Source organism: Aquila chrysaetos, chromosome 6 (genome assembly GCF_900496995.4).
Source record: "Aquila chrysaetos chrysaetos chromosome 6, bAquChr1.4, whole genome shotgun sequence".
Lineage (NCBI taxonomy): Eukaryota > Metazoa > Chordata > Aves > Accipitriformes > Accipitridae > Aquila > Aquila chrysaetos.
In genome coordinates, this window is record NC_044009.1 from 24823568 (window position 1) to 24848828 (window position 25261).

Sequence of the window (25261 nt, forward strand, 5' to 3'; positions counted from 1 at the left end):
GATCAATATGAACTATAAACAGCCATAATAGACTTGGCAAGTGGGTAACAGGCACAAAAGCTACATGGGGCTGGCAACAATGAGGGTGTGTATGAGCATGTTCTAAGATGTACTATGCATTTAAAAAATCATACCTTGATTTTTGTAAAAGTCTGAGTTTCAACTTTCGATTCAAAACAATTTGGCTTTTCTACCATACTGCCATGTATGCAGCTATTCTTGTTTTCATTTTGATTTCCAGTAACATACAAATTGTTTGTAATTAAATATAATGAAACAAATACTGACAGAAATGGAGTTTCACTCACAAGTATTCTCTCATATATAAGTGGTCTCTAAATATTTTTCTGTAAGATGCATTCCCTTCATACAGGGATCTTGCAGCTGCAAAATGAAACCTCTGCTTGCCAAATATCAAAAACATATGTATTGATTTTTTAACTATGGGAACAGGCGACAAGCATCAGAGCTGATAAAACAAGAAAGAAATGCTCTTCAGTTGCTGGAAGGTTTACGAAAAGTAAAGGAAATTCAGGCTTTAATATAAAAACTGAAACCATTTAATTTTACCCAAATTTGAGATTCACTGTAACTTAAGCATTCAGTTCAGATGTTCTGAAAGCAAGGGCCAGATGTTCTTATGCTTCTCTAACACTCTGCTCAAAAAACTTAATACTATTAAAAAATTCCCACAATTAATTCCAAGGAGAACTACAAAACTAAGACTGTTTTAACAAAAACAACAAACTACTACTCCCACGAACAAGTGCAGAGTATTATTTTTTTACATAGAGTGCCTCCTTATTCACCGACTCATAAGCTACTTTTTAAAATCACCCCATTTTCAACAAGGTGCTTAATTTTGTGAAATTTTATTCTAATGTCAAGGAAATGTTCAACTCTGCTGGAAGAGAGACTTTGGTCTCAGCAGGAACATTCCAGTAAAATAATCCTAAACAAACAGGAAAAATAGTTTTCTTTCAATTGATAGTCACTTTATTTGCATTTGAAAGGCAAACAAATTATTATGTGTAAAACTCAAGTGACTAATATACTTATCCAGTTTGTTTTACAATGATTTTCAAATGTTAGAAAATTAATAGGCAACCCCAAATGAGTGGGAAAAAGATGGAGGAAAGGAAGGAGAGAAATCTTGTTTTGAGGGAAAGAAAAGAGAGGATGTCTTCCAGCATTTAATAATGTAGTGAACATCTTGTTGTTAAAATGACAAATTCTGAGTAATTTACACAGAACACACTAAAAATACAGATTTGAGTCAGCTTGATCAAAATAAACCTCAGACACAGCATTTGCTTTTTCCTTTTATGGGCAGATTCTAGACCTTTGGAGCACATGCTTTATTACAGCCAAACTCTTTGAAGCATGAACAAAATGATGAGTTTATTTAAAATAGGGCCTCAGTCCAAGGAACCACTTGACTTGTGTCAGGAAGAACAAACCACCACCCCAGAGAACTATATCACCAGTTAAGTCAGTCCTCCTGAACTGTCATGAACTTCTGACTTTCTCCAGTCAAGTTTCAGTGACATTGCATTGCTGTGGCACAAGGAAAGCTAAGGGAGCTAGGGGGAGAAGAGGAAAACAGTGGAATTTAGAGGAGGTGCCGAATTCATTCCCATTGGACGCAGGTACGGCTATTACTAAAGAAGGAATGCCTAACATCCTAAGTTCCTGTTAAGCACTTGAAGCTTGCAGAAGTAGTAGTCATGTAATAAAGTACTGGCTTTGAAAAGAAAGGAGGCCTGGGCCTGAGGTCTGGAACAAAGTCCTAGCCTGACAGGGACTTTTTAGGAATCTGGACAAGCAGCTGTGCTGCCTGCATGTCAGATTACCACCCACAGGACACTTTTTTTTTTCCTGCCTGATTTTCTCTCTTCTACCTCAACTGTAAGTGCTTGGGGTCAGGCCCAAGCTTCCCTAACAGCAATGAGCACAATGAGACCTTGATCTTGGTGGGGATTGCTAGGGAATACAAGCACTAAAAAAATAATGATGTCAGCATTTCAGTGCAAGATGTGGAGCTGCTTCGGAGAACTGCAGCTACAAGGCAGCACAGAGAGTTGTACTGAAAACTGAGAATAAGACAATGTGGAATGGAAATAGAAATTACTAGGCTAGAGAAATACTAAATTTATTTTCACTTTTTGAGGTTCAAATCTGAAACTTGGCAGCCCATAAAAGGAGCTGCCAGGCAAATCTATGCTGAGGACCAATGTGCAAGCAAGTCCAATCCTTTTGGGAAGCATCTGCACTACAGAATGAGAGCTGTATACTCCATCTGCATACGCCTACTAGCTCTAACACATTCTGGATGTGCCAGACTTGTTGCACATGCACTGTACAATTCCTTCTCTGTGCAAGCAGGAAATCCAACCTATTCTGAGCATGATGGACTTACGCTCATGCAGCACACCTACGTAAGATCTGATGTTTCCTGTCAGAGCCAGAGTCACTGAGTTTGTACTGCAGAGCCAATCCACAATTGTGCAGTGAACACATCTGACATTTCTGCACGTCTGTAAATCTTGTCAAAATTTCTGGAAGAAGGCTGCATCCTCTACAGAAAGCCTATCCCTGGAATTTTGTGAAATATTATTGTACCTGTCCAATACCAATCAAAAAACTCTATAAAACTCTGAGAGATGGCCCACTCCTGTAAGCTGGAAATGCACTTCCTACGGAAAAATATTTCTCAGCTGAGATCTTGGAACAGTATTCTGTTTTTTGGAGAGCTGCCAAGCATATATTGCATGCAAAACCAACATCCAAAACCATACTAGGTCCACAGCTGCTAAGATGCTGAAATGCACTTGATCATTAATCTTGTCACACCCAGCCCAAAAATCAACTACTCTGACCTCTTCCACTAGTGTCAAAATGGACACCTTGGCCTCTGAAAAAAACTGTCAGGTGAAAAATCATAGTATCGGTTAGTATGGCAGATCCTGAAATATTTATGCAGTCAGCATTTAAGAAAACTGAAGTTTAAGCAAAAACTCTGACTTTAAGATTGTAATAATTGGATTGAGGATCTGAACAAAAATTACTTACACAGCTATTCTTGGAAAGGTAAAATTAGGTGCGTGTTTAAGTTAATTCTAGAAAGGTTAAATGTTAGAAAAGCAATTTGTATTTTGTTCAAGCTGTTAAATACAGGATTTGTTCACAGGTATCAGGGGACAAAACATGCTACATTTCTATTGACAGTTCTGTAGTCTGTTCTACTATTCCATCCCTAGTAGTTTTAACATATACTCATTCCACTCTCAACAAGAACAGATTTGAAAATATGCCTATGTTCCAGTAAGCTTCAGTGAAGCTTGGTTTTATAAATATGAGACCAAGTATTCAGGATTGCAGCTAGTGAAGTCATAGAAGCAGAAGATCTATGGTGTGGATGTGCCACAAGGTTTTCTTTGCCAATACGTGCATTAAAATCTTGGACTTGAATTACATTATAGAATTACTAAATCTTGGGACAGAGCTATAAAACTTGTCTTTTCTGTCTTACTGAGCATCATCACTAGGTGAACAGTCAACAACTAAGCAAAAGGACTGAATTACCTTCAAGTCATGTAACGTTTCCTTCCACTGATTTTAATCAATTTCCCAAACAGTTCTTACCCACATATGAGAACTAGCTTCCTTACATAATTTTCCTCTAGGAAAGATAAAGTCTCTTTTGTTTTATGATCAATTCAAGAAGGGCTCAACAGTCAGCCTGCAGATAGTCTTATGTGGGCAAACATATACACAGCCATGCTCTTACTTCATTTAGAAAGTTGAAGCAAATTGCTTGTTTTTACAGCATGTATTGCATTGCATTGAGGATAACATCGGGAAAATATCTTTGCTCCTCTTATTTTTGTTTTTTTTTAATTTGAATTCCCCAAACATATAAGATGTATTACCTGATAAAAAAAGTGTGATTTCTATTCTTGTGCATTATAGAAGAAGAAGCAAATAAGTGAGTTAAAAATATCATCTTGGTTCATCCACTTCTCAACACACCTGCTGTTCTCCATTTCAGTTGCAAACTCTTCCAGGTCAAAACTGAAATCATTACTAGAGAAACCAGAATGATGAAGACATTGAGCTGCCAGTTTCTAATGCAGCCTTACCAAGTTACTGTCAATCAGTGACTGTAATTTAAAATTAAAAAAGCATACAACACTAAAGAAATATTAAGAACAATTATCTCGTGTCCAATTGGAACGTTAGACCTCTAGACAGAAGGGTTCATTCCTTGCAGCCTGCCAACATTTCAGTAAATGACACTGGCCCTTTAACAGATGGGATACATGCTTCTTAGCTTGCCAGGATCCTAATAAAAGACACTGGCTTCTTTAAAATGAAGGACACATACCTCTCAAATTGCCAGTATCCAAATTGGGAGCCAGCAGTTTAAAATAAAGGCACTCATCAATCTGGCAAAATCAAGGACACGGCACAGAAATTTTAAAACAAATGGTACAAAGTTTCTCCTGACACTACTTATCTTAGATGAACTAAATACTTAAACACTGGCTAAGCGTATCCAGTAGCAGCACTGCAGCAACTGGATACCTTACTAGCTTTTAGAACAGTAAGTATCAGCAGCAGACTTCAAGGGTTGGGCTTTGGATTTATTTCTTTTCCCCATCAAACCCATTAGCTACCACTTATAAGGCTGACCATGCACTGCATGACTCGAAAGCAGGGTGTTTTTTCCCTCGACACCGACCAGCACCACCAAGGCTGGCCTGTGTGGAGAGACCCTGCCTGCTCAAAAGGAACCATATCTGCTTCCATTCCATCTCCCAGGAGCAGGATGCTCCAGTGAAGGAAAGAGACCTCTGAAAGCTTTCCCCATGCTCTTATAACCCATATTACTACAACCTGGAAAGTTTTACAGCAACTGCAGACAACTCTTGAGAGCTAGCACGTACGGGCTCTAACTTTTCTGTTAGCAGCCATCAGAGGGAAACAAAGACCTTCTTCAGCATATCACGAAGTACATCTGGATGAGTTGGGGAAAGGGAGAGGGGAGTTTGCTGAGCCTTGTCAGCACTTACAAACTGTCCCCAGTTCCTGAAAGGCACACATGGGGGAAAGCGGAAAACTATAAATTCTCTTTGTCTGGAAAGATAACGAAGTTGCTAAGATTGGGCATGAAAAAGGAGTATTTTATGAATGAGACAGAGAACTGGGCTTATTCACATCAGTGGTTCTTTTCATTTCAGTCTCAGAGCCTTACCTCAGAAATATGGCAACTCACAGCTGGCATGCACCCAGCTTCTTGCCTTGCCCATCTCGCCCACCTCACTGCTTGCAGACCCCTGCCTCTTCAGACTGATTTTACCCATTTAAACCTGCTTTATTCCTGGTGTCTCTTGGCATACTCAGCATTTGTTGAGTAGATATTTCTGCAATGTGCCTAACCAGCAAATACTGTGCAGAAAATACCATACCTAAGTACAAAACCTTCCATCTGATGGCACAGCCAGCTGAAGCCAAAGAGGACTGAAGTGCTGGAAACATAGCAGAGGCTGTCAGGAGAGAAGGGAAGGGGTTCTCGCTTTAAAGAAGTAAAAACCCTATTAAGTCAGCTAGTCTTGGGAATGGGCAGAAGCGAAACAGGTTTTGAAGGAATTGATCTTCACCAGCTTAGCAGAAATTGGGACCTGAATAGCAGCTACCACAGTGAAGTGCACAGAAACTGCAGGAGACAGACAAGCTCCTGTCATACAGCAGCCCTAACTCAGCCAGGAGACTGGCCTAAAGCTCTGCACTGCCTGGGCCTAACTGCCAGCAGGCATGGTCTGGGACATCTCCAGCCAGGCTGGCTGGCTGTCCCTTCAAGCAATCCCTTGTTTTGAAGTTTTTCATCTGATGAACAAAGAAGTTCCTACCATTTACTCACCTTTCACGTTCATCTTTCATTTTCTCCAGCTCCTCCTCTTTAAGCGTGCCTTGCTTTGGATTCCCCTTCTGATCTGTTTTCCCGCTTTTATCTTCTTTTTTCTTTCCAAATCTGTTGAAGATATCAAGGAAGGAATCAGGAGGAAATAATTACTAGAAGAAAAAACAGTACTTATCTATGATAAACCACAGAAATTTTAGGCACTCAAAACACTGTGAGTTTTTATCTTAGTCACTCATATATTTCCCACATTGCAAAATAAGTTACCAGTATTAAATAGGCCATATGCCATAAAAAGGACTGGTTACAAATTGATTTGCACCCTGTACTTTCAAAAGCTATTGCCCGAAACAAAGTTGAAAAGCCCCACCAAACCTGAAATGCAAAGCACTGCAGGGCTGGACTGTTAATACAGCACATGTTAAAGTGGCTGAAGGTTCTTCTTACCACAGGACAGTTCTGTGAAAGTAATCTGCAGTGGCTGCGGTGTTAGCACCCAGACTGCACCACGTGTTCTGCTCTTATCAGTAACTGCTGTCTCTCACTCATGTCTGGCCTTAATTTACGGATTTGTTCTTTGTTTAAACGAGGATGCAACCAGGAAGAATAAAATCTTGCTATATTCCGAGAGTACAAAACTAGACAGTTCACAAAAGCTCTTTTTAAAAGTATTTCTCGGTTTTTCTTTCTGCCTAGTAATATACTATCATGTAATATTTATGCTGTGAAAGTCCTCCAGAGACCCCAATCAGTTCGGGCGTCTCACTGCTCTATACACTGTACAGATATGTGTAACAGAAGTCTGCTTTACGCAGCCTATAAAAGGTGACTGAACTGGGGTGGTACATTTCATTTCTGATGGAACTAGGCAGAATACTGGGGTCAAGTATGTCAAATATGCTTATGAATTATGGCCCCAAAAGTATAAAAACCTCCCCTCCTCTTCCCCAATTTGAAATTCTCAGTTCCACAAGTAAATGATCAGTCTGTGTCGTCCCACGCAAATTCATGTGTCCTTGCATGCATGACAACAATGTAAAGAAAAGTAATGATTTCTTCGTTAAATATACCATCTTGCAAACAAATTACTCTGACTAAAAACTGCAAACTCTTCTGTGGAAGTCTGCAGCATTGCCTTGGTGATCTTTCTTTTACCCTTTTTATTTTTCATGTCAGCCCAAACTGCCTCAAATGGAATAGCTGTACTACTGTGCATATACTTAAGCTGTAAATCATTGACTTTAGGTTTCTCTGACGAAAGCAGAAATCTTGCAAATACTCTGTCAGGCTCATAAGTTAGTGATCCAAATTTTTTGTGAATTTAATCAATAATTCTGAGCTTGTGGTCAGATGAGTTCTTAGGGACGCTGCAGCCAATCTTCCAGAGAATTAGAACTTGGTTAGAAAGAGAACGATAGGCACGAGAGACAGACACGTAGCGTGTGGTGCTAATGAGAGAAGAGCAAATACTACAGGTAATAACATGAGATGCTTTATCATGGCTCTGCCATGGACTGCACTGAGGAGTAGGAAGAGTTGTATCTCAGTGCACGGTTTTCTCTTTCTTGTATGTGGCAACAGAGATAGATGGTGTCTTATATTCTTTGAGGGATCCTTTGATCAAAATATACATACACCTCATCTATAAACAATCTTAAATTCTGTTTTTACGGCCCCTACTAATTTCAGTGCTTCCAGAAAGACAGCAGATACTTTCCATGCTTTTGGCTCTTCCTGAGTACAGAGCAGCACACTGATTCCACTGCTGCTTTCTGAGTTCTAGCAGTCCCAAGAGACTGTGGAGCCACAAACCCTATCAGAGGGTGGTGGTGGTGGCAGTGAAGTCAGCAGTCGGGAAACACAAGAGAGAGACAGAGGTTGTACATACAGAGTGAGAAGATACAAAGTGAGAAGGGCTCACAGATACGAGATGACCCAGGTGAAAAAGAAAAGCTAGAGGAAACTCTGCACATATTGCTCTCTACAGAGATGTCAGGCAGCCAAACAATAAATCACCTGGGGATGAGCACCAGCAGGCTGCACCTGAAACACCCCTGCTTTCTAACACATGCTAGGAAGGTCTTATGGCAGTTTTCTCAAGAGAGGCTGTATTAGCACTTGCATCTTGGTCATAATCCAACTCTGGTACTTTGTTTATATTCAGGCTGCCGCTTTTCTCCCACAGTTTCAATTATGGGTTTGTGGAGTCTCATATTCGACTGTAGCATGTATTGATTTTGAAAACATTATTCTTGGGCATTTTGTATTGCTGCAGGGAGTTAAAGTTGGATGTGTTGCATACTCGAGAGAAATGTAAAAAAAAAATAATCTTTAACATACGGCCCTTTCAAGTCTAGGTATTATTTCTTGCTTACTGGGGAAATACATTTTAAATAAAGTGACAATTTTGATTGTAATAACTGCCAATGTGACAACTCTCAGCAAAAATAGTGCTGTTTGCTGGTAGAGCTGTTCTTGCCATAAAATTGGCAAGTTCCAGTGTAATTATAAATTGGGAATAGTGAGTTGGTCTTGATGAAAACAACTTTTGTTTTTTTGCTATTTTTGGCTTCCGATGGGATTTGTGCAGGCTTACAATTTTTACCTGTTACACTAAGTACACAGCATATAGCTCAAGGCTAGGGAAATGTTCAGATTTTTGGCCTCTTTTGCACACTGCTATACCATAAAAATCCATTCTCTTTTATTATTATTGTAATATATTTTCAGCTCAAAAAAAATCTTGCACAAACATTAAAAAATAAAAGCAGCAAAAAATTTAACACTGTTAAGAAAAGCAATATAGAGTAGACAGCATTAAACCACAAAAACCCCAGTATCATCTCTGCCTGAATTTATACACCCTGTCCTAAAATTTATGGTCTGCTCACTGATGCTTTCTAATTGCCATGGGCTTCCGATGATAAATTAACTTCCACCCATTGTAATTTTGCATGGGTTTGTGCACTACAGGCTTAATGGTTCCCTACTGCTTATAGGAACAAAAAACCAAACCAAAACAAAACAAAAAGACAAAAAAGAGGTAAGAGTACTTGCTGCCCAACTCGGTTTGACCATGTTCTCACTGATATCAGTGTGAAGCCCTCCACTGATTGCAACAAGGATAGGATAAAATCTATTGTCAAAATTATACTATGGAATTAATCAAATCCATATTAAAATTCTATGAAAACTGAATGGCCTTAGGATTTGAAGTTTCCAATCCTCTAGGCAACAAATAATTGGATCGTGGTAAAATCTGCCTTCCATATTAATACTATTGTCAGAAGAATAAAAACATTACTGAAAAAATGTATGGCACACATTTTTAAAAGGTCTGTTTTGCTATACTGTGCACAGCAAAATTCTCTTCAAACTTAATATCTGATGGAATTGTTACTCCGAAAACCTTATGTAACAAATGGAGAAATATAACTAGAAGACCTGAAAACAAATGGATCAGCTGCATCCTCTCATTCTATATCCATCTATAATCAATTTATGTCAAATGAAACCACTTGTAATCGTAACAGTAAGGAAATAAATCCGTATCTTCCCAGGCTGAGTGACTGCCCCAGTTCTCTGATTATCCACTGTAAATGCCTGGGAAGTACTGTTAAAGAAGTTAAAACCCTAATAACCTCAGTATACTTTTAAGTTGAGAAAATTAATATTCCAGCTACTGAGAGCATAGTCCTCCTGTAAACAAAAGCATAAAGGGATTTTCTTTATGTGATCAGATCTCTGAGCGCTTCATCCTTATGGGAAAAGCCCATATGCAACAGTTCAAAACATGCTATACAAGGATGAGGAACTATCCTATTTTTATTAATTTCAAAGGGTGCCCTGCAAATAACTAAAATTTTTCCCCTTAGAAGAATTAAATGACTGAAGTCTCTGAATACCAAACGTGTGTCATCTTCTTGCAGTATTTATTACCATTCTATTGGCTATAGCATTAAAGCATATGTATGCTTCGTTTCAAGGCTTCCAAGAGATAAAAATTAAAACAAATCTCCTATAGACCTGCTCTGTTGTACTTGGGATAAACGTCTTACATGCAAGACCTAAAGCTGTGGTCATGGCAACACTTTGTTTCCATGTGGAGCCATGAGCTTCCAGATCTCAAATGTGTTGATATTTGCTTCAAGGATTAAAAAGCAGGCAGGTCTATAAAGTCCCAGCCATCTACGCAGGAGAAACATCTGGTGAGCGGAACCCTAAGCAGCTTGCTGACCAAATTCAGCATTTGGATTTCTTAGTTAATTCAGCTGCCCTAGATGAGTAGGTGTCACTGCAGCTAACAGGGTACATAATGGAATTGCAAACATCAGTGGGGAAATAATTCAACAGGGCCTATGACGCAGCCAAGCAAGATACAAAGCCTAACAATGTCATAAAATCTTGACATCTCCAGAAATGATCTGTAAAAAACAGAGTGATTTGTAAAGTACATATAACAAAAGCTCTGACTCCTAGTCATTTCACAGCAAATGGGGAAAAATGCAGAGATTATTAAAGCAGCTCCCTTATGAAAGACTAGAAATAACCCTTAAAATTAAATTTAAATGTGAGTAAGAATGAATGAGTGAGCAAGAAAGATAAAGATACTAATAAGGTATGATTTTCAGGTCCACACAGGGACTATAAAAAGCTTATTAACTGCTACTACTGCCGTGTGTTTTAAGTTATTTTATCACTCAGTTTTACAGCAGAAGAAATACTTTAGAAGCAGTGCTGTGCTTTGATTAATCACTTTCATACATACACTTTTACAGAGTATTAAACATTGCCGTAAAGATCCTTAGTGAGTCAGACTTGTTGGTGATTACAGGCCAGGCTCATTTTACATTTATGTTAATAGCAGCATTAATGAAATACATCTTTTACATTTTTAGTGGCTCTCTAAATACCTAAAAGGTTTATTATTAAATGTTTACTTATTGGGCAGAAGTATGCCATTGAGTATTACACCAGTGGGACCAAGAGCTTTGCAACAGCTGAAAAAACTACAGAAAGAAGAGATACGTGTTTTGGTTAAACGTTTCTCGACATTTTGAGAACGGAGCACACACAGCAAGGGCTGGGCAACACTGTTCAAATCTTCACCAATATTCAAGAAGATTAAAGTACCTCCACGATATGAGTCAAACTTGTGGTAAAAGGGTAGCTCTGCCCAGGGGCCTGCGAGCCAGGAGGGGTGAGCGTCTCTTTTCCTTGCCCCACTACCAGCCCCCTGCTCCCAATGAGTGGATCCCATTCCCTCTGTGGAGGATTTAGCCCCAGCGACATCGAGATGCCCCAGTGTACGAGACCTATTGCAGCAAGACCTCCTCATGACAAAGCCTCGCCCAGCAGCAGGTTTTGACCCAGCCTCCCTGCTTTGGCAGGGCGAGAGAAATGCCCTGATAAGATGATGAACACAGCAGAGGGCCCTTTCGGGCCCTTCTGCTCCCTGCTCCCGGGTGGGTAGTGCCTCCAGCTCTGGGGAAAGGGAGAGGAAGGGGCAAAACGGGAACACCATAGCTGGGCTGGGCAGTGCCATGTACACCACCAATACGGTTTGGTAAGTTGGAAAGTAAAGAAAAAAATCCACTTTTAACTAGATCTGGTGAGGCTTGCTTGCAGGAAAGAGTTATGCAGCTAGCCTGGTGCCTCCCTGCTCTCTCACTGCTGGGGCTCGCTCCCAGGGCAGCACCAAGCAAGAGGCAGGCAGCAAGAGCAGCAGCTTTCCGTAGTGAACAGGGCAGCTTAGGCAATCAAAAATAGCTCCCATGAAAAGGGAGAAATGACCTAACCTCCGATTTATTATATCAATGGAGGCACATGACAATTTGTTAAAATGTCCTGTGCTACAATTATTATTTGTTTTTTGCAAATTTGGCTAAACTTCATGAATATGAGTATCCTCATATTTAGCCATCTTCAAATTATTTGGGGAGATAATCCACATTACTCCAATACTGCAATCAGAGTTTAACTGGTTATGGTCAGCAGGAAAAGAGAATGTTATGTAGAAAATGCAAATATAAAGAAATCCACATTATTAACACCAATATATGTTGCTCCTGTTATGTCAACATTAAGTGAACAAGTGCCTTTTTTGTGTTGGTTTGTTTTTTTTTTTTTAATTTACTGTATCAGGCTGCTAGAGCTAGACCAAAATGACTGAGCTTCCAGATCCAGTCTAATGGGAGTAAAACTTATCTTTTTAACAACTCTGATTAAAAACAACCTCCCTCCACCCGTTTATTTCTTTGATGCCCAAATTAGCATCTCTTCTGCAGCATGCTGAATTAATTAGTAGAGTGACAAAGAATTAGTCCAGATAAGATCAAAGCTGAAACCATATTTATCTGGAATTTGAAATTAAGAGCAGAGAGTATTAACCCTCAGCACTTCAAGGAGCTTTCCACATGGCATACTTAGTAAGCCTTCCAGGAGTTCATTCAAAATAAATCAACAGTGCAATTTTTTTTCCCACTGAAGTTTTGCTAAAAGGAAAATAAATTTGCCATGAAGCCTGCTACAATGGGGGACTGCCTTTAATGCATACCCTGTACATGCTACTCACTATGTAACTTGTAGGCATCAGTAGAACAAAGCAAATAAAGCTGAGAAAAGACAGTTAATCACATTTGTATTAATGCTTGGATCATCACATTGTTCACAGACTTAAGGGCTAATGAAAGAATTCCCAGCACCAAATCTGAGAAGCTGCTTGCCGTAACACCTCACAGGTAAATAATCTTCAATAGAGAGGGTCACATGCAGAAACGAAATGTCAAACAGAAGCCCTAAATTACACAGTGAAGTTTATTCTGAGAGTATCAACCATGTGTACAGCAATAAGAGAAAATCTTCATTGCTGGTATAATTGTCTTGGATATAATCTGTGTTTCCGTATCAGATAAAAGACTGGAGGCTGTTTGCCATGTGAAATGCAAGATGTTGCTCTTCTGCCTAGAAATTGCAGAACAAAGGCAATCTAAATAATCACCCCAAAATCTTTTCAACCATCATCTTCCCTAAGCCTTTGAGCCCCATATCCTTATTTTTAAAATGTAGAGCTTGCTCTTAATTTAGATAGAAGTGAGTTACTGTAACTCATTCTGGTAATTAGGTATTAGGAAATCCCTACCAGTGGGGCAGTTCTGTCCATCTGTACCACACATCAAATTACTTCCACAGCATATGAAATGACCAAAGGCAAAAACCAAGGACCATGATGGTACCTTAAGACTTGGGCCACCTGAGTTAGAAGTGGTTGCTGCAAAACCACAAAGTCCATCTACTTGAACCAGTGGGATGGAATAACTCTCATCGGCTACTATGTAAATATAGACAACAGAAGGCAGCTATGAAGAGTCATCCTTCATACTTCAAGGAACTTATTTTTAGAAAACATGCTGAGGTAGTCTGAGTGTTGGAGATAGTGTTTATGAAGAGGGGTCACCATATTATTATCTGACCAGGAAAAACGTGATGTTGAACGGCAGCTATGCATCTGTTTCCATGAAATGATGCTTCGATCATCTGATGACCATGTTGCTGGTCTTTTTGGTCACCAGTACAAGAATTCTGCATCCCACATCATGTACATCAAGAAAGAAAAAACTGTAGTAATAGAACTCAGCTGTGATTTACAGGTTGATCAGAAGAAGAAAAAAACGGATTTATAGTCTGTCCAATGCAACAAGCCCTGCCTGCTTGTCCACCAGACTGTGGAATTACCCTCCACCCAAGTAAGGAATTATTCCCATATAGTCTTATTTTTCCCTACTTTCATATAGCATCAGCCATCTTCTCTTCTTGGTTTCACTATACAGGCAAGTACTTTCTTCTGAAGAGAAGAGTAATTCTGCCCCAGACAGTGCACAGAAACATAGCTATGCCTACTCTGTATGGAGTCTGTGAATGCCAGTCTGCCAACCCCAGGGGAACATGATAATCACACCCATGTCTTGGGCATGGTAACTCCATACTCAAAGCAAAGGAAAAGGACCAGAGTATTAAGCCCTTGACTCTGCTTTCTTAATTCCCATTTCATAGTCATCCATTTTCTCATCTCTCCACAAAAAGAAGACATAAGCAGAATGTTAGGCTAGCTACTAATTTTTCCAGGAATTTGTTATTCTCTGTCACGCAGAAAAAAGATAAATGCAGTTTCTGACTGAACCTGTTCCTCTAAGGTTCAGTCAGTAAGACAAAATAGGAGACAGAGACTCCCTGTGCAGTCTGCGAATGTTGCCAGCAGCCCCTCTGGAACTACTTGCTGACTTTGTGGTTTTCTCAGATGTGGGCATGGAAATTTTGCAGTCAAGTGAGAGCCAGCACGCCTCAGTGTCCCACTAGCACGTCCAGCCCTCTGCAGGTAACTGAGAGCCACTTGAAGGTGGGACAGGGAAAAGACCAACCGAAGGGAGATAAAAGATAGCTCTTTGGGTGCCAAACTTGACAAGAACAGGCTGCTGAGTTTTTTCTTTTCCTTTTCATGCTTTCTCCTCATCTGTTGTGGGTCTCTTTCCCTTATTACTAGCCACACAGCCCCAGAATTCACTAAAGTATCAACTACGTATGCATGTATAGTATATGTATGTATTATCCACATATGTAAGGTGAAGGACTCTTCATTTTTCTCGTGTCATAACTCTCATGGTATTCGGTGCATTTCAGCTACTGAGGCACCATATGAGAATCTCTACTCGCACTACAAAACTTTTTGCTCACCACTTTTGGGTATGGAAAAACAACGTGCAACTGTGACATTATCAGAACTGCAGATACAAAACTCATGAGGCAAACTGAGGTTCAACAAGGCCAAGTGCCGGGTCCTGCACTTGGGTCACAACAACCCCATGCAACGCTACAGGCTTGGGGAAGAGTGGCTGGAAAGCTGCCCGGCAGAAAAAGACCTGGGTGTGCTGGTTGACAGCCGGCTGAATACGAGCCAGCAGTGTGCCCAGGTGGCCAAGAAGGCCAATGGCATCCTAGCCTGTATCAGAAATAGTGTGGCCAGCAGGAGCAGGGAGGTGATTCTTCCCCTGTACTCGGCACTGGTGAGGCCGCACCTCGAGTACTGTGTTCAGTTTTGGGCCCCTCGCTACAGGAAAGACATTGAGGTGCTGGAGCGTGTTCAGAGGAGGGCAACCAAGTTGGTGAGGGGCCTGGAGCACAAGTCTTATGAGGAGCGGCTGAGGGAACTGGGGCTGTTTAGCCTGGAGAAAAGGAGGCTGAGGGGAGACCTTATCGCTCTCTGCAACTACCTGAAGGGGGGTTGTAGTGAGGTGGGTGCTGGTCTCTTCTGTCAGGTGGCTGGAGATAGGACGAGAGGAAATGGCCTCAAGTTGCGGCAGGGGAGGTTTAGATTGGATATTAGGAAAAATTTCTTTACTGAAAGGGTTGTCAAGCATTGGAACAGGCTGGCCAGGGAAGTGGTGGAGTCACCATCCATGGAGGTACTCAAAAAGCACGTAGACAAGGCACTTCAGAACATGGTTTAGTGGGCATGGTTGACGGTTGGACTGGATGATCTTGAAGGTCTTTTCCAACCTAAATGATTCTATGATTCTATGAAATTAAATACATGGTATTTGCAAAACAAAACTGAAAACCTGCTACATTGGCACTCAGAGCCACGATACTTCGAGGTGTCAGACTTGCTAATCATCTCACCACTGCAGTACTCGCCTTCTCAAGCAAACCACGTGCCTTCCTCCCATAACATGCCACACTGGGGATTTGTTAGGGCTTATCTGACTTTCATGAAGTGAAACTGCTCGTTGCAGGTTCCAACGAGATCTCCAGGAAAAACATGACCCTTGAAAAACATCAGGAATACAGAGGACTCCCCTATGTTTTGAGTGAGACAACACCCCAGCCTTCATGAAAGCTCCATTCTCTATGGGAATGTAGTGACTCTCTAATGATCAATTAATATTGCACATATATCATCATATCCGTTCTACAAATGAAGAAACTGAGACATGAAGGGTAAAAATGACTCGCCCAGTTAAAAAGGTCCTATTCTCTTTCTCTGCTGATCAACTCAGAGCTATGATTACATTATCACTGCCTATCTACCTGTCTCATTCTCCAACCAGTTTGCTATGATGCTTTTTCCCCTTGATTATTTCCCCCTATCTCCTTTAAGTTCTCTCTTCATTCATTTCCTCCTTCTCTCCTAACACACTCACTCTCCCCCTCCTTGCTCCATACTCCTTTCACATGCTCTACTGCTGCACTGCTACAGAAATACCTCTTCCTGGAGATTTCTGCTGGAGACTGCATGAAGGTAACTTGTCTTGGGAACCAGCACTCTTGCCTCCGAGACACTGCACAGCAATACGCAGTGGAGACATGCAGAGATCTCTACAGTAGCTGAGCTACCGACAATGGTATCCACTCTTTCTCCACAGGATGCATTAGCCTGTATTTTGAGCTCTATACTGCTCAGAGTGCTTGAGAAACTCTGAACATGAGATAGTACACAGTGAAGAGACTCTTTCGAAGGGAGGCTTCTAAGAGGGAGAGAGATGGTTCTTGAATAGGAAAGAGAGGTTGTAAAGGCAAAGAGAAAACCTAAGATGACTTGTTTTTAGGTTCCACCATGAACTTCTAAGGTTAAAGCATCACAAATTCCACCTCTGCGCCTCTACTATAGCTGACATTTTTACAAAGCAGTAACATTCAAAACTGCCAAAATAAGAGCGGAGTTATATATACTGTATTTTGAAAGATGTGTTTCGGCATAATAAATAATAGATGGTTTTGCAATAATACCTTCCCTCCCTGGCCTTGGCTATTGTACATTACTAATTAGACATAGTAGACTGTGGTTAACATCCTTCCCTACAGATTTATTATTAGCTTGTATATTCTTTTCAGTAGAATTGTGCTAATGGTAAGGTCTGCTGGAGGCCAACTGCATGAAGCCACTGGGAGGAGAAATTTGTTTGCCTGTCAAAACAGTGGCTATCAATTAGAACTGTAAATGTGATTCCTTTAAGTGTCTTGGATGGTGGCAGAGATTTCCAGTGATGGATTAGGGGGATGAATCACTTTCCTATTGTACTAAAGCAAGCTTTCAGACAAACAGCTGTCCACATAAAACAAATTTACCACCATTTTTGAGCAAGTCCAGAAGAACCAGTCTGACCTGCCAGAATTCCCTCTGCTATTTTCCCCCAAATCCCAGCTTTAGAGCATTTTATGTGGCATACTAACAAAACCGATACTAGATTATTCTGTGGTTTTCTTAGGAAAACTTGGTTTAGGATAGCTATAGCAACAGGAGAAAAAACAATGAAGTTGCTGAAAGACATGATGCATCAAAAAAGAACCAGTGAGATGGTGCAGTTCCACCCTTCACTGATTCGGGATGCAGCCCTGGCACACAGATAGCAATTTCCCCTTTGATACAAGCCACCCAGCTCTCATTAGCATCCCTGAGTTGTGTGGACATACTGATGGGAATATGTTCCCCTGTATTTTGCAAGAAATTAACACCACTCACTTGAGGACTGAAGGAGGCACTGTCTATCACTCTCAGGCAGCCTCTCTGCCAGTTAATTAAGAAAAACCTCTGCCACAAATCTCAAGAGGAAGCTCTTCTCTGTTCTCCTCGGCACAACAAAACTGATACGAAGCAAAATGTCAGGAGCAGGAGCTGGGAAGTGGTGATGTTCAGGGAAGATGAACTTCAGCCTGCCTTTGCCAAGATCTTTTGCCACTAGGTTTTTGTGGATTTTGAAAATAGTTATTAGAAATCAAAATGATTAGTTATAGCTGAGTTTAAGCCTTAAGAATGATTTAAGAAAGTATTTTCAATTCTCATGCATTGTGGCTTTTGGTTACTGGTTATTTTCAGCAAAGGTAACCCCAGATGGCACGTATGAAAACAAATCAGCAAGACTGCTAACCCTCCAGGACTCCACTGCTAATTTCATGCCAAGAGAGTGACTAACCAATACACGAAAAACCAAAGGACTCCACCATACTCACAAAAAGTCGCTCTGGCAGCTGAAGGACAAGGGTTCAGGATGAGGAAGGTTTCATCCAGTTGCTACACAATACTCTCTCATCAGGATGAGAAATTAGACTGAACGTATTAAAACCTTTCCTCAGTGCCACTTTATAAATAAAGAATAAACATCAGAACTGACTGAAATTTTTAGTCAATTACATGAACTACACAGATTTGTCATACCTGCTTTCAATAGTATTGCTCATGAACTATGCGCCAGAAACTTCATAAGGTTTCAGTGAAGACCTGGCAAACATTTCTGTTTCTTGAATCTTAAAAGCAGTAATTCTGGAGCAATCAGATAGAGAAATACATTTTACTGGATAAGGTCAGAGAAAATTGCTAGAACGGTGCTTAAAACCATGAAGTACTTCCATTTTGCTATTACAACCACGTAGCTTGAAGTTGCAAACAACATAAACAGCCCAGATTCCTAAAACTTTTTCCTCCTTGTGTATTTCTTGCCTTTCACACATTGACTTCCTACAACAGATGTTTGTACAATATTTTTAGAAGAATTATTTGCTATTGAGGTTTATAGTGCCAACCCGTTAATTTTTGTGTAACAAGGTAGGGAAAAATCTCTCTGCTTTCTTGTTCAGATACAGCGATGCTTTGTTCACCACACAAAGGCTCTGACTTCTTTTCTCACTACCCCCCCAGTTCCATGTCCTAAGGTTATGTTCACTCATTCAACTATTTGCAATAGTAAACCACTGGCACTAGTTTTACCTCGTGACCAAAATGAGCACAGATACCATACAAATTCTGCACGTTATCATCTCAGCATAAAAAAATTAGTCTGAAAAAGAACTTAATTATGAGGGTGATAAAACAAATCTTAAATTCAAAGCCCATAGCAGCATAGAAGGGTAAAGAACACAGATGAGGTCTGTCACTCATTTCATTAAAACTTCTGCCACAGGAGCTGCCAGAAGAAAACAGTATCACTGCATGAATAAAAACTAAATGGTGTTGATAAAAAACTACTCCAGTGTGTGTAGTCAATGAACTTAACTCTTCTTTGTTCCCAAACTGTGCGTGATTCAACCACAATTTATCCTGAATGTATTAGTTATTAGCCATCGTCCATCAAATAATTTGTAGGGAAAAACTCTGGCTTACAGGTTACCCATGAATTGAACACAACCAGTATTCATTACAATGAACACTCTGCTTTTTCATTATGAACTGCAACTGTTCACATGTATTGTTTCTATTTCTTAACTTGATAACTCGTTGTTTGAAAACTACCTTCACAAACAGAAGGGAGGAGAAGCCACTCTACACTTCCTGAAAAACATGTTTTGGCCACGGGCCCAAAAATTTACTGCACAACGCCCCCCCCCCCCCCCAACTGTATGAACACAAATTTCACCATGCGAGTGCTCACAGTTGATGAGTTACATTTAGCTGAAAGTATTTAATCTGTAAAATAAACTAGAGACCTGACTGTGAAACAACTTAAGCATCTGCATTTCCATTTCTTTGGCTGTATCCTTGGTCTTTTATCATGGGAAAGAGTGAAAGGAGTGCCTAATTTATCAACTATATACCACTCATTATTTGATCTCTTTATACCCCTACTTCTTTTGATTTGTTAGATACAACATTTAAAACAGATTTTTTTGTCATGATAATTGAGTTGTATTTGTACTCTCATATTATTGTTGTGCATCTAGACAATGGCACCAAAGTGTACAGAATTTTAGATGAAGCTGCATTATTGATTTATAGTGCCACAATGTTGTTATTTTGTCATGGTCTTGTAACTAAAAAGCCCAGTTGCCTGGCCTCAATTTTGTTTTTCTTCTCATGTGGGGAAATGAAACCCTTTTACCCCTTTCCCTTCAGTCATACAATTTTCTGCCGTCTTCTGTCTCACTTGTACCACTGTCTCTTTTCCAGCTGCTGCTGAATAGACAAGTATCACTACATGTATAGCCCACTGATCTTTGGAAAAAAGAAGCAACAGGATATAAGAATGTAAAGCAGAAATCACGGTCAAATGCAAGGTCCTGAATTTCAATAACTGGAAAGCTGTACACCTGGAAAAAACATTCCTCCAAGTCCACTCACAATATCTGGGATTAACAACTACATCTTTTGTGCTGTTAGACATACTTCCTCTAGCAATTAGCTGGCATATTCTCTAAATAAGCAGAGTAGTAAAAGCCAGTTAGTGCCTCAGTGCAGCTATTGGAAATCTTTAACAAAAATCGCTAGCATTTAACAAATTGGTTGAAATTTGGTTTCAAATAGGAGACTTTCATGTTATGCAGAGGACAGTGAGAATTTATTCTTATATAATGTGGCTAGTACTGTTTGAAACTGAAAAGGGGAAGGTAAAGAAATAGAGATACCTAAAGGTTCTCATCTTGCTCAAGAAATATCCAGAAGGTAGAATGGAGAGTCTGAGAAGCAAAATGCCTGGACAAGGGAAGAAAGTAAACAATGGATTTAACTGCACTAAACTGCAAAATATTTGCTTTTTGCTGATTTGAATACAAAAGAACTCAGATGTGGTATTTAGGCTTAAGCAAAAAAAGACAAGGAAAATATACACAAGGGATGAACAAGCATCAAATATCTGCGTGACTTCTATTTCAGAGAAAGATCACTGGGGAAGAGAAAACACTAGTATCAAGATAGATGCCCAATATCACTAACGTCTGTGCATTAAATATCTTGACTTGCAAGTTAATTTTATTTCTCTTAACTACACTTTTAAAAAACGTATTTAGTGGACACCACATTCCAATTTGTCTTATCAGCACAACTAATCAAAACCAAATATACAAAGAAGCCTGAACAACACCCCACCTGGGAAATCCCTTCTCTTTCCAGTAGTTACTCTCCTGAATTTCAGCGTGGCCTAGGAGACAGAGCCCAGGCTTTCTGTGTCCTTGTGGTTCCAATCACAGCACATTCTAAGGAATGTTCACTTCCCTGAGGCAGGGCCAAAGGAGAAAGGTCTATTTCTCCCATCTTTTTAATTCCCCCCAGTTGCAGTGTTTACTATTTTACAGAACAGCTGCTTGGAACAAATGCAAACACAGTGTTTGTCCTGTGGTATTGAAGTTATTGCACCAGAGAAACTCCATGACTCCTTTCAACAAAAGAAGATATTTCTCAGATGCATTATTTTCCCAAATATCAAACACAGAGAGAAAACTGGTTGAAAATAATCTCAATGCAACTTTATCAAGACATGGATAAGTCCTTCTAAAAGGAAACCCATTAAGATAAATAAGGAAAGGCCTCTCTTATCATTAAATAGTAATTTAAGCACAGGATTAAATTTAGCCAAATCACTTATGCTATTAATGACCTAATTTTTTGAACCAATCTTTATGCTATCCCTTGATGTTCTAGAAATAAAGCAAGCTCTTAGACCCCTTCTCTCCTGAATCATAGCCCCTTCTGAGAAACTGGTGGGTTCCTCCTTTTCTGAACCTTATACCCAACCCCAAATCAGGACCCCAAAATAACTCAGCAACCCGTATTCACAAGAGGAAGAATCGTGGGTTCTACTTAAACTCCTTTTATCACTGGCCTTCACCATTAGCCTCTGGGCCCTTTGACAGCCAGCAAGAAGCTCTGTTCTTTGAGCTCTCCTCTCAGATCCAAACCATAATCTATTATTAAAATTATCCCACCTAAATCTTTGCCATGTCTAAGCCATGCCACTGCAACACATCCTTGGGCAGCATCTATAGAAGTCAGCTGGCATAGAGTTGAGTTCATTTGCTCACCCTTATTCTTGCATGTGCCCTTCAGGCTATTGGCAACTGTTTCAGGCTGGGAGCATGGCTGTCCACTAGAATACTTTTCACTTGGTACCTGGTCATCATGCTAAGGCCAGCTGGGATCCTCCACTATGAGACTGACTGGAACATTTTCTTACTTGAGGACCAATGTCTGTGAAACGTACTGAACTTGGAGAACTGTCAGGTCCAGAGTTCAGTGATGTTCAGAGAAGAATATTTTCTTCAAATTTTTTATTTGTATTTTTGTGTCTGTGGTAGAAGGCAGAGAGGGGGGAGAAGAGGGAGCTGATGCAGATTGATATTATAGTCAGAAAGCATATGATGACAACTATGAAGAGGTTCAAAGCTTTCTAAAATTCTATAGGATGAACTATATAACAAGGTAAGTGCTTTAAAACAGCACTAATCTTAAAAGTGCAAGCTGTCCCCTTATTTCCTAGAAAGTCATCAAACACTAGGACAGAAAAGAAGGATGAACTCAGTGGGATAGCTCAGCGTTAAATAAGAACTAGTCTGGCTTCTCTCATGAATTTGCTGTCATGTAAACTGTGTGATCTCTCCACTCTACCAAGAGAGAAAAAGTTTAATCCATGTGAATAAGTTAATGTGTCAATTTCTATGACTCTCTAAAGCTTGCAGAACTAGAAAAACTGATGCTTTCAACAGGCTTTTGCCACTGGTGTGAAACATGCCCCTCTCCCCACCCCTTCTTAATTTTACTTATAATAGGGTGATTTCCAAAAGCACAAAGTTGGCCTCCCCAAAGCTGCAGAAGCTGTCAGTTCTCTCCCACTGCCCCATATGCTTTTTAAGCTTTTGCACCTGTTTTGGGTTTGTGTGGCGGGGTTTTGGTAGCAGGGGAGGGGCTGCAGGGGTGGCTCCTTTGAGAAGCTACTGGAAGCTTCCCCAGCTCCAAGTCGGACCCACCACTGGCCCAGGCTGAGCCCATCAGTGACGGTGGTAGCACCTCTGGGAGAACAGATTTAAGAAGGGGAACCTGCAGTGGAGAGTGGAATGTGAGAGAAACACCTGTGCAGACACCGAGGTCAGTGAAGAAGGAGGGGAGGAGGAGCGCCGGAGGAGGGGATGCCCCTGCAGCCCATGGTGAGACAGCAGGCTGTCCCCCGCCAGCCCACGGAGGGGAGCGGGGGAGCAGATGTCCACCTGCAGCCCGGGAAGGAGCCCACGCCAGAGCAGGGGGATGCCCCCCAGGATGGCCATGACTCCATAGGAAAGCCCGTGCTGGAGCAGTCTCTGCCTGAAGGACTGAAGCCTGCGGAAAGGACCCACGCTGGAGCAGTTCATGAAGAACTGCAGCCCATGGGAACGACCCACATTGGAGAAGTTCATGGAGGACTGTCTCCCGTGGGAGGGACACCACGCTGGAGCAGGGGAAGAGTGAGGAGTCCTCCCCTGAGGAGGAAGCAGCGGCAGAGACAACGTGTGATGAACTGACCCCAACCCCCATTCCCCACCCTCCTGCACCGCTGTAGGGGAGGAGGTAGAGGGAGTGGAGTTGAGCTGGGAAGGAGGGAGGGGTGGGGGGAAGGTGTTCTAGGGTTTGGTTTTACTTCTCAGTGTCCTTGTTTTGATTTGATTGGTAGTAAATTAAATTCATTTTGTTTCTTCCCCAAGTTGAGTCTGTCTTTTGCCCGTGACCATAAGTGGTGAGTGATCCCTCCCTGTCCTTGTGTCGACCCATGAGCTTTTCTTTGTATTTTCTCCTCATCCCGCTGGGGCTGGGGGAAGGGAGGAGTGAGTGAGTGAGTGGCTTCGTGGTGCTTTGTTGCTGGCTGGGCTTAAACTGCGATAACATCAAAGCAAGACTGAATTTTCTCCTGCAACATCTTAGAAAAGCGATTATTAAGAGAACAGTGGCACTTCTGAACTGCAATGGATAGGACCCTATAGCAACAGATCCTTCTGTACTTGGGAAGAAGCCTCATCAGCAAAGCAGCAAAAAAGGCAAGAACGGATGGTGGAAACTTCTTTAGCTGCCTGGATCCCCATGGCTCTGACTTCCTCCTGTTTGTGCCTGTCACCTTCTCCCAGAACAAATTAAAAACAAAAAAGAAAACTCAAGACTTGCTGTGCACAAGATTCAGCAAGACTCCTGATCACCTGAAGAATGTGACAGCCCATAGGGTTAGGAGAGAGACAAAGCCTAGGGCTCCAATTGGAATGTGGCAGCAAAGGGGCTGCCAAGGAAGTAGAAGGCTGCAAACAGAATCTTCCCCTGAGAACTTGTTCTTCTGGGCAAAGGCTGGAGGTCTTGGGCTAAAGCTAAAGCTAAGGTTGAGGTAACCAGCTATATTAGCTACTATGAGATTCATGAATTTTCAGCTATGCTGCCTGCATACTGATAAAAGGTTATTTCCCCCCCTGCCTTTATCAACAAAAATAAGTCAGTATTGGAAGAAGTGGAACTAAAATCAGAATAAACAAGACTATTTTGATCTGACATTAATTGTATGGTAGAGCTTGTTTTGCGCAATGAGCAAATTGTGCATGCCAAAGTTGAAGAAAAGTGAATATAGTCAGAACTTTTTTGTTCCTACCTACTTTTACTTCAATAAATCCTTAGAACTTCTCATCTGAACTCTTAAAAAAAAACCCAAACACAGATGCAAGACCATATCTTGTACATAACACACTGAAAAAGGATGTTGGAAGACTGCTGCCCAATTTTCTTTTTCAGCATCCCTCTCCTAGGCAGAATGTGTTCACAGTGGAAATGCCATCACTCCACTTTTATTCAATGCAAAAAATGTACCTATGCAAACCTAGAAGTCCATAATACTCTGATAATGAAGCAGGGTAGGCAGACTTGACTATATTCCATAAATGTAGCCTAGCTAGTATTTTTCCCTGTTATTAACTCATTGGCAGTGTAGATTTTTCAAGAGCTGCAGAGAATCAGCTGCAGTTGAATAAAGGAGATCACTAGTCACTGCTGGGAATCTCCGTCCCAGTGCTGTCCCAGGAACATATTCCTTGCAGCTGCCTCAGATATCACTGTGCTTTGCCACTGCCACAGTTGCAAAAAAACTCCATCCAGATTTTTCCCGTCCCTATAATCCCAGTATCTCCCCCTTTACATCTCAACTCCGCAGCCAGTAACATTCCTGAGTTCCTCTTATTAATACTGAAACTTGCCTTAAATACTTGACCTTCCCTTCAAAGGATTCAAACGACCACCTGCCTGACACACATCTCAAGCCATTCTGCACAGCTCCAGCCAATACGTGGCTCAGCACTCCAAAAATTGGGGCTGGCACAGCAGCACTTGCACGAGCATGAGCAAGCACACGAGAGCAGGGCTGCCAGCCAAGCACACGAGAGCAGGGCTGCCAGCCAAGCACACAGTGTGGCTATAGCCAGTGACCAGCACTATCAGCTCCAATCAACAGCAGTGCATATACAGACACCTTGAACCAAGAAGTGCACATGCAGCCCAGCTGCAAAGGTATCCTTTCTCAACTCCCTTCTGAATTAAAAGCAAACCAACTAGCCCAAAGCAGGCTCTGGGGAGAATACAACTAG

General features: G+C 41.1%; 1 protein-coding gene across 2 annotated transcripts in view; it reads right to left on the reverse strand.

Annotated features, from left to right (window-relative positions):
* Positions 1 to 25261, reverse strand: part of PARD3B (par-3 family cell polarity regulator beta) — a 433465-nt gene that overhangs the window by 94998 nt on the left and 313206 nt on the right. For both annotated transcript variants that reach the window (XM_030017233.2, XM_030017234.2), the window contains one exon: positions 5924 to 6034. In XM_030017233.2, the coding sequence (XP_029873093.1) occupies positions 5924 to 6034 (111 nt within the window). The remainder of the gene's footprint in view (positions 1 to 5923; positions 6035 to 25261) is intronic.